Source organism: Pelecanus crispus, chromosome 5, assembly GCF_030463565.1.
Source record: "Pelecanus crispus isolate bPelCri1 chromosome 5, bPelCri1.pri, whole genome shotgun sequence".
Taxonomy (NCBI): Eukaryota; Metazoa; Chordata; class Aves; order Pelecaniformes; family Pelecanidae; genus Pelecanus; species Pelecanus crispus.
Window position 1 is genome coordinate 68,148,580 of NC_134647.1, and position 10,143 is coordinate 68,158,722.

General features: G+C 53.6%; 1 protein-coding gene across 1 annotated transcript; it reads left to right on the forward strand.

Moving 5' to 3' along the window:
- Positions 1–326: 326 nt before the first annotated feature.
- On the forward strand, positions 327–1,936 carry DMRTA2 (DMRT like family A2). Its single transcript, XM_075711430.1, has 3 exons — positions 327–819; positions 888–923; positions 1,056–1,936. The coding sequence occupies exons 1-3, from the start codon at positions 327–329 to the stop codon at positions 1,934–1,936; spliced, it is 1,410 nt and encodes a 469-aa protein (XP_075567545.1).
- Positions 1,937–10,143: the final 8,207 nt, after the last annotated feature.

Here is a 10,143-nt window from a genome sequence, read left to right on the forward strand (position 1 = left end):
CGCTTTGCGGGAGCGGAGGGGAGGGGAGGAGGGCGCAGCACGGCTCCCGACGGCCCGCTGCCCACTCGAGCCGCACCCCGCGGCCGTGTGCCGGCGCAGGGGCACAGGGGCGGCGAGCGAGGCCAGGGCAGAGGCGCTGGGGTTTGCATGCCCGCACGCGGGGCTCCGCGCGCCCCCCACCCGTGATCGCGCCTGAAGGCGCCGGGAGCTTCGCCGCGTCCGGGGGCGGGCGCGCCGCGGGGGGGGGGGGGGGGCTCCCCCGCCCCGCGTCGCTTTAGGGGGAGGCCGCGGAGGGGGGGTCGCTCTTTCGGGGCGGGCGTGCCGGCATGGAGCTGCGGTCGGAGCTGCCCAGCGTGCCCGCCGCGCCCCCCCCGGTGCCCCCCAGCTCGGTGGCGGCGGCGGCGGCGGCGGCGGCCGCCACGCTGCCGGTGAGCGTCGCCGGGAGCTTGCTGCGGGCGCCGCCGCTGCTGCTGCGGGCGGCCGAGAAGTACCCGCGGACGCCCAAGTGCGCCCGTTGCCGCAACCACGGGGTGGTGTCGGCGCTGAAGGGCCACAAGCGGTACTGCCGCTGGAAGGACTGCATGTGCGCCAAGTGCACCCTCATCGCCGAGCGCCAGCGCGTCATGGCGGCCCAGGTGGCGCTGCGCCGCCAGCAGGCGCAGGAGGAGAACGAGGCCCGCGAGCTGCAGCTGCTGTACGGCACGGCCGAGGGGCTGGCCCTGGCGGCCGCCAACGGCATCATCCCGCCCCGGCCCGCGTACGAGGTCTTCGGCTCCGTCTGCGCCGGCGGCGGCGGCGAGGGAGGCGCCGGCGCCTCAGGTAAGGCCGCGCTGGGCGCCCTCGGGGCGAGCCCGCGACCGGCGGGGCGGGGGCGGGGGGGGAAGGAGCCGGGAGAGGCGGCGGGGGCGGGGGGGGGGGGGGGGGCGCGGGGCCGCAGGCGGCATCCCCCGGCGGAGCGGGCGGGTGGCCCCGCCGACAGCCGGGGCGCTCCGCGGGTCCCGGCCGGGGCAGCCGCGCTGACGGTCTCTCTCCTTCTCCCCCGCCCCGCCCCGCAGAGTCCAAGATGCAGAAGTTCGAGCTGTTCCCCAAGACGCTGCTGCCGAGCCGCGCCGTCACCCCGCAGCAGGCGGGCGGGAAGCCCCTCTCCCCGGACGGCGAGTCCGTGCCCGGCACCTCCTCCCCAGAAGCTCGCCACGGCTCGGGCTCGGAGAACGGGGACGGCGAGTCCTTCCTGAGCTCGCCCGTCTCCAAGGGCCCGAAGGAGGGGGAGGAGAGCCCGGGCTCCATCAGCCCGCTGGGCTCGGACTCGGGCTCGGAGGCGGACAAGGACGAGCAGGACCCGTCGCCCTCGGCCGGCGGCCGGCAGCGGACTCCCATCGACATCCTGACGCGCGTCTTCCCGGCGCACAAGCGCAGCGTGCTGGAGCTGGTGCTGCAGGGCTGCGGCGGGGACGTGGTCCAGGCCATCGAGCAGATCCTCAACAACCGCGGCCCGGAGAAGGGCCCCGAGGAGGGCTGGGCTCGGGACGGCGCCCTGCAAGGCCTTCCGCCCACCCCCGCCGCCGCCGCCGCCGCCCACCACCGGCCCTTGATAGCCGGCGCCATGGCCCCCGCCATCGGCACGCTGGGCAGCCGCTCCGCCTTCTCCCCGCTGCAGCCCAACGCCACGCACTTCGGGGCCGAGGCCGGCGCCTACCCGCTGGGCACCCACCTGGGACTCAACCCCCTGCGCCTCGCCTACTCGGCGCACAGCCGGGGACTGGCCTTCATGACCCCCTACTCCACGGCCGGGCTGATGCCCACCCTCGGGTTCCGGCCGCCCGTGGACTACGCCTTCAGCGACCTCATGCGGGACCGCTCCGCCGTGCACAAGGAGCAGGTCTACTCCGGCGGGCTCTACGGGCCCATGGTCAACAACACCCCCGAGAAGCAATAGCGGGGGCGGCTTCCTAAAGCTCGTCTGTGTAGAGGTAGCTATAGGTAGGCACGGGTGGACGGACGCAGGTGGCTTTCTCTCCCCTCTCCCCCGTACAGGCGACGGTTGCGTGCAGAGCCCGGCGCGGACAGACGTAGGTGTATTAAAACGGTGATAAAGGTGCACTTTCATTGTCCAGACATGAGTCACTCTTTGTTGCTCATGGCCATAAGCATGGATATCCTTGGTGCGTCGCGGGGTGTGTACGCACGCACGCACGCACACACACTCTCTCTCTTTCCCACACACGTACATATATATATGTATACTAGCAAGTGTATAATGTTATAAAATGGAAATCTAAGTTATTAATGTAACTCGTAGGTGAACTTGGTATTAACGTTAAGCTAAAGGTTAGACAGCTCATTGTAATACTTACCAGGCATATAGATTAAACATATTGTCCAACTGAAAGCCTTTTCCTTCCCGCCCCCAGAAATGTTCCGGTCTGTATATAACATTGGAAAGTAGATATATTTGTAACTGTCCGTAGGACCCCGGCGCCAATGGTGTATGACGGTTTAATAAGCCTCCTTCATTTGTGATCCGCAAGAAAATTGCTTTCTTGTTCCGATGTAGCAAACTTCTTGCTGTTTCTAACAGGTAATTCTGTGTTTCCATTTCATAGAAATAAATGTTATTTTCTATTAAAAAAAAAAAATCGGTCTTATAAATGGCAAGTGGTATTTTATGAGACGGTGGAAGTGTGTTTTGGGAAATTCATTTGACAAGTACAGTCAATATTTAAAAGAGTTTATGCAATTAGTACAAACATGTTGACTACATTTTTATCATGGTCAAACCAGATATTCTTTGGAAAATTTATAAATAAAAACGAAGCGTACAAACAAGACCAATTTCCTTATCAACCGAAATTGTCAAATACGTTTATTTCTGGTGCTGGTCTTTCTGTTATTTATGCCAGGGGGGAAAAAAAAAATCAGAGGTGTGAACTTATGCAGGATTTTTTTTTTCCTTCGATATCTCGACGATTTTTGTTGTATTTAGGAACTCTGGCATTGTCGCAGAGAAGAAAAGCACGGTTAAAGCAAACGCCCGCCTTGCCGACCGCGGGTTCTGCGGCAACGGAGAGGTACTGTTCCCTCATATCTGAAACTTGAATGTGCGTTTTAATTGTTTCTGTATCAAGATAAACAAAGGCATATATAATAATGACGGGTTTTCTGAACGTTAAGACCGTGTTTGCGACAGGCGTGAATGAGTTAAGGCACACAAGCTCAGTGCGGGGGGTACGCACAGGAAAGATTTCGCTGGTTTACTTTTGGAGCTGTGTGTCCTCCCAACACCCCCCCCCCTCACCCCCGATTTCAAGAGTAAAGGCTACATGCGTGGGTTGGGTGGGGTTTTTTTGTTTGTTTGTTGCTTCCTTTTTTTTTTTCTCTCCTTGGTTTGGTGTTTTTTTGGTTTTTGGTTTTTTTTTTGCAATGGTGTCCGACTATTCTTCAAGACCAAAAAGTAAGAAAGGCGTTCCTCCCTCTATTTATTTGTTTCTTGCGATGAGACGGAGGGGCAGCGGGCGTGCCCCCTGCACCCAGAGAGGCGATCCTTCCGAAAGCCGGAGCGCGACTTTCTTATCGGTCCTGGGAGTGTTTGGCCCAGGAAAACTATTACTCACAAAGAACAAGTTCAGTGCATGGTTGAATTAAGACTGTAAAAGCTCCTAAAGTTGGTTGGTATGGAAACCTAATCCCACCGAACCGCTCCGTGGCACAGCTGGACTGTTTACTTTCTCACTTCAAATATAACTGTGTAAACATTGGCTCGGAGCTGACAGCGCGGCTCCTACCAACCAGTCAATATACTGGTGGCTCTGGGAGGAGGCGCGTCCCGCCGGAGCTATTGAAGGGAGCCCCGGGGTAAAATCAAAGGACGGTAGCGAGTAAAATGCAATTCTTCCTTCCCTCGCACGATTGATCAAGCTGGATACAATTTTAAGATTTTTTCTTTTTTTTTTTTTAAAAAAAAAAGTAAGTAAATATTACAGATTACACCTAGGTAAATACTTTTGACCCTGATCCATCCTGGGAGCAGCCAAATCAATATCACAAGGGAAACTTTATTTAAAGTCTCGTGTTCCAAGAGCGGGTGAAACTTAATATTACTACAATAAAACGGTTTAATAAAGAAGGGCTTTAATAGTGAGCTAATTTGATTGAGTTTCCTAATTCCACTTTAATTGGAAAAGGAGTTGTCTGTTTGGTTATAAAGTGCCAGGGTTATGTTAGACTGGAAAAAAAGATGGACTTTGAGCATCTGAATAAACTTTTTTTCCTTTTTTTTTTTTTTTTCTCCCCGTTGGCAGCTGACTTTGTGCAGGATGGGTTTCCATATCTGGGATTATGAATGGGCTACAAAGAGCTGCTACTTAAAGAAATCAGGTCGCCACATTTCTCCCATTCGAGCCCTCTTGAGAAGGGCTTAGGAGCTGTTGATTTAACTCAGCTCCCCTTTTAATTATAAAAGCCATTCTTGTGTAGTTAGCCGAGCAGGACAATTTATCAGAATTGTGGCCGTGTCTTGAAGGTTGGCTTGAGCTTGGATTTATACAACCGACAATGGGGAACACGACGATTAACTTTCATACGGACAGTTTAGGCTGTTAAATTGGGGGGGAGTAGGAGGAGAGGGTAAGAGAATCTGATACATTGTCCCTATTGAGGTAATTCCCGTAGATTAAAAGGAAAAAAAAAAAAAAAATCCCTTGGGTTTGAAGCTAACTCGGAGAGGTTCGTATACAAGAAGCCTCTGGCGGAACATAAAATATTCAGGTCCCTTTTAGAGTAAAATAAAATGCTGTCAGTTGAATAAAAATCCGCGGAACCGGGTATAAATTATTTGTAAAGCAGAGAGGCTGCGGGCGAGCGCTAGCAAACTTCCCTGTTAATTAAATCTTAATCCACGGGTCGCAGGAAGCGGCGGGGCTGTAACAGCGGCTGCTGTACATACAGTGGGACGCCTTCCGGAGCTATATTAACTGCACCGGTGTTTAATATGAATCAGCCCTAATCCACAGCATAATAAAGATCAAATTAGACTAACCATTTAGTAGCGAAATGACATTCCTTCACCTAAAATGAACCTCTCCGCGCCCTGCTCGCGGCGAGGCTGCCTGCGAGGCCGGGGAGCGGGGGGGGGGGGGGGGGGGGGCTCTTTTGCAGGCTGGCCGGTTTATTTTTAAGTCCGACGGGGGAGGCTCTCCCTCTTCTCCAGAGCCGCCGCTCCCCCACCCTCCCCGGCCTCGCTGCGCCCGATTTGCCGCGGGGGGCCCTGGGGATAAAGGGGGCGCGGAGCGAGGGCGCTTCCCCTCCGGCGCCGGCCCTGCCTTTTGCTCCGCGGCAGCCCCCGCCGTGCGCCCCGCGGGCCCCGCACGGCCCCTCCGCCGGGGCCGGGGAGGAGAGCGGCGGCTGGGGAGGGTGGCGGCACCGCTCCCCCGCCGCCCCCCAGGCAGCCCGTTCCCCCCCCCCCGGGCCCCCTCGGCTTGTGCTGCCGGCGGCCGAGGAGCGAGCCCCGACCCCCCGCCCCGGCTGCCCCGCAGACCCGGGAGGGCTCCGGGCCCCGCCGCCGCCGCTGTCCCGGGACTTGATGCCCCGTTTCCCGGCCTGGAAACCGCCCCGCGGCCCAGCGCTGCCTCTGGGGGGAGGGAAGGGACGGGCCTTTCTCCCGGGAAGGGACGGCCGGAGCGCGGCGGGGCGGCCCGGGAGGCCGGGGCGGGCGGCCTCGGTGCCGGTGCCGCCGCCGAGCGAAGACAGCTGCCGCCGGGCCCGCCGGGGCACCGCTCGGGTGCAAGCGGCTTTTATCCGTCCCACCGCCCTCCCCTCGCCCCCTGACATCTCTTCTCCGCCGTCCCCAGCGGCGGGGCCGAGCCCGGGTATCTCCCTCTCCCGCAATGATTCCGTCGGCGGGAGCGCGGCGCCGGGCCAGGCGCTCCCAGCGCACTCGCGTCGGGCGCACGAACTTCCCACGTCCTCCAGGCGAGGGGACACCTCTGCCTCCTCTAACCGCGCGGGCATCCCCCCTGCCTTGTCATAACATCCCCATGGCAACTGCAGCAATCACTTCTATGCCGGGACAACAATAGGAAAGTATTTAATATATTTAAATGTGATTAAGCGGGTGGAAAAACCGAGGAGGAGCAGCTCCATGGGACGAGCCGGCGAAGCGCGGCTGAGGGCTGCCGCTGCCTGGCAGCCCCGCTCCCGCTCCCGCTCCCCGCTCCCCGCTCCCGCTCCCGCCGCCTTCGGGGGCTCCCGCTACCCCCGGGAGCAGCCGCACCGCCGGAGCTCAACAGAAGGAACCGAGTGGCGTATAAAGAGTTACAAGGGGAGCGGAACGGGCTGTTGCACTGTTTGCTGCTGCTGCCAGCATCAGTTAAGGCGCGGGAAAAGTCATTCCGATTGCCATCTTCCCGTTTCACCCGGTTGCGAAAATTATTTTTGCCCTGTTACTGTTTCTTTCCAGTTTCGTCTTTATTTTTTTCTACCGTTTTATTAGGGGGAAAAAAAGAAGAAAACCCGCTCTTGGGCGTAAGTTCGAAAAACAGAAATAAAACTCACGAAAAAATCCTAAAATTGCACGATGCTTTTTCGCTTTCATCTCCAAAACGAGCTTCTCATTCGAGAAAAAAAACCCCCAAAAAACCCCAAAAAACCAAACCAAAACCACCAACACAAAAAAAAAAACAAAAAAGAGAAAATTCATTTTAACAGTCGTTTTAATCTAAAAACTATCCCTGTCCGCCAGTACCCCCCTTCCTATGTTATTAGGGAATCTAAGAGTCAGTGGAAGAGGTGCTCCTGACCCAAGATGCCAAGTCCGCTGCCGGGGCGGCGGAGGGTGCCCGCCGCGACCTGCGCCCGCCGCCCTTCCCCGGGAGCGGCTGGGGCTCGGCCAGCGGAGCCCCGGGAGCTGGGCAACCCGCCGTGGCCTTGAATTCACCGCTAAATTGTGCGGCTGGTCGCTGGATTTGGTGGAAATCATTGAGGGCGGTGGGAAAGGAGGGTGTGGTGTTGAGGCGGGGGAGGTGGTGTTAATACGAGGGAGGCAGCCAGGGGTGGGGAAGAGGTTAAAGGGTGGGGGCATGAGCTGGCTGCAACGTGGTGCAGCTGGAGAAGGTAGGTTTGCAAGGAAGTCCAGTGTTGGATAATGCTGAAGGTGAAAGAAGCGGGGAGGGAAGGGGTGAATTCCAGTACAGAAGAGCAGGGCAAGGGGCTGACGGAGAACTCGGATGCAGTAGTAAGGGCTGTGGAAATACTTAGGAATCACTAAAATAAGATCTTGGAGCCTGTATTACAAGAGCGCAATGAAAGCGGTATGTCACTTGCTGGGCATTGAGTTTGAAGGACAGCCGTATTAATGAAAAGCGAAAGGCAGTTCCTTGGACTGTATTAAAAGTCTATTATAACGTGCCTTTCCTGAGGGAGCCCTTAAGAGTTGATTATACTCCGCGCAGGCTGCGTAAGGAGGTACTATATGGCAGGATTTACATTTTCAAGAAAACTATGACAAGCTCATGACAAGCTCTTAATTCCAGATACAGTAATCCTGGGTGCTGTACAGAGGTCAGGACATTCAATTACATGCACGCTCATAATACAGGCCAAGGGCTGAGCAAGTGGCCGTCAGTGTACAATGGTGATGGGTGTTTTTACAGTGACTCATCGATTGTTCGTGTGGAAGCCAGTACATCGAGAGAGATGAAAAAGCTTAAAGACAAGAAGACATTACTAATAGTTCTAACTGCAACAGGCCATTTGCTAACCGTTTCTAACCGTAACAAAGTCTGAGGCCTGCTCTATCCAAATGCTAGCATAAACACGTGTTCGCCTTCACCCCAGGTGTGAATTTGGCAGGTGTGGACAAGGGCATGATGAGACACCAGCCCCAGGGATAATTCTGTTTGGAATGCTGTTTTGTGCAGTATTGGATTTACCTGTATGTGGGAGCTAAAGTCTTATCTGAGATTTTTATCTTAACTCCTTGCAAACCCTAAACTATGGCGGGGGCGGGGGGGGGGGAAAACATTGCTTCCTGACAACCCTGTTTTGATGGTCTGGAAGAGCAAAATCTTGTCATATACTGATTTGGGGATTAATTTTCTGTAAGAGATGGTGATATGTGGGATACATTCCGATTCCTGACTTCACACAGAAGCTCTGCTTAAATGAACTCTGTAATGCAGATCTGTGAGGGGTAAGGATGAATCCTTTGGCATATTCTCAATGTGGGTATACTTGTAGCTAGTATGGATTTGGAGAGGTTTTTCTCTGTCTCTCATATTCCCTCCTGTCTCATTTTGGATCTTATTAATGTTCTGTAAAGCTTGTAAGGGTTATGCTAAAGGTTGTTTCTGCATAGTTAATTTTTTTCCCCAGTACATGAATGGGTGAAAAACGACTGGATAAAAACATAGATGAATTTCAGAAAAAGATGTAGAAATCCACTGAAAGCAGGCTACACAAAGTCTTGCTGCCCATCAATAATTACAATCTGCTGTGCATATCTTCAGAAAGTAGTTGACCATTTAACTGGGCAAATATAATAGATGGGCAGGTTCTGTGCAAATCTGAGTAGGTTTGTGACAGCAGGGCAGGCTCCTGGGGGGAAGAGGGAAATGGAAAGGAAACCAGAAACAGAGAGTAGATCTTTTCATGTGGTCTGACAGGCAGATGGAAAGCATGAATTACAAAGGCTTTTAAAAAGATCTGCTTGAGGTTTATGTTTACAGAGAGATTTAACAAGACTGGCTGGCCTTAAAATGCTGAGGTCGTTGCTGAAGTCAGATGTTTGGAAGTGAAATGGGGGTACTAGCCCTGGACCAGAATATAGGAGAGGTTCACAGAGATTCAAGAAGACAGGAGGAGAGCCAGCAAGGCAGGGCCCCTATAAACCATTCAGCAGATCCAGAAAAGGGCTTAAAGGTCAGGGGAGGGAGGAGTGTATGACCCCTGCTAAAGGGAGCTGGCTCCAGAGACAGTGAGCTTCTAACCAAGAGTAGCAATGGCAGCATGAGAAGACAGTCAGAATGAGCTTGGATTTGTGCAGCAGGCACTTACTGATGAAATGGCTTTATAGGGAACAAAGGTATCAAAATGTTACCTCACTTTCTTGTAAGCGGGATATGGGATATTGATTTCCTCTCATGGCTTGGGGAAGCCTGTGGTTTACCTTGGGTAGAACCTATGGATTTCCTCAGTTTTCTAAATCTCCTGCTTGAAAGGTTAGCCATAGATATTTACAGCCAAATGAATGGGGCAAATAGTGGAGATTATAATTTAAAGAGCCTTTGCTTTATAAGGGGAGAGTCAGATGTCTTATACTGGTTAGGAGAATCTAATTAAGGACCTGTTCAATAGGAGTAAATGGCAAACGATCAGGCACTCAGAAAATGGACTAAAATTGCAGTGCTCAGTCCAATGTGCTAGAATGAAGCTACAAGATGCCTGGCTTTCTACTGCTTAGAGGGATGAATTATGTTTAATTTCTCTAATAATTCTTTTTATCCACATTATGAAGCTTTTCTTTTGACACAGAGAAAATAATCCTAATGCAGTGGGGCCAAGAGTGGGAAAATGCTCCAGTAGATTTGGCAGGCAAAACATGGCCCCAGCCCTTCATTAATACCCATACCCTTCTTCATGAAAGCTTTGCCTTGACCAGTAGGGATTAGAGAGGTGTTTTCAGGGTCCCTTCTCTACAAGAATTACATTATAGCCTTCTTCCTGTTCAATGGGTGAAAAGGATCCCAAAACACTAGCTGAATTTCTTTTTTTCAGATCCATTGGAAAGTATCTTAGAACATAAGAATAAGTAGTAGTATAAGACTTGCTGGATTTGGGGGAAAATTCATCCATCGCATGGCTTACAAGCATAACCTGTTGCCCAAAGTATACCAGATGAATGAGTTAACCCAGCTCTAATTTACTGGGAGTGTAATGGTATCAAAATATTCAGGATGTACCCCACCCCCATGGCAGACACTTAGAGAAGCTGTCAAAGGCATTATGATACATTTCACTGTTATTGAGTTATTTCCTAAGTGTTACATGAAAGTGCCTATGGATTCTGATGCCAGGCTGGAATGTATGTTAACTGGATGCACTGGGATCCTGTGCATCTTTCACTTTGCCTACCTAAATTCCCTCCTGGGA

What these genes read in the sequence shown, in the direction of transcription:
- DMRTA2 (XM_075711430.1), top strand. Translation starts at nt 327, where the DNA reads ATGGAGCTGCGGTCGGAGCTGCCCAGCGTGCCCGCCGCGCCCCCCCCG. An exon ending in GGGAGGCGCCGGCGCCTCAG is followed by an intron (nt 820 to 887) that starts GTAAGGCCGCGC and finishes GGGGGGAAGGAG; the next exon opens with CCGGGAGAGGCGGCGGGGGC. An exon ending in GGGCGGGGGGGGGGGGGGGG is followed by an intron (nt 924 to 1,055) that starts GCGCGGGGCCGC and finishes CCCGCCCCGCAG; the next exon opens with AGTCCAAGATGCAGAAGTTC.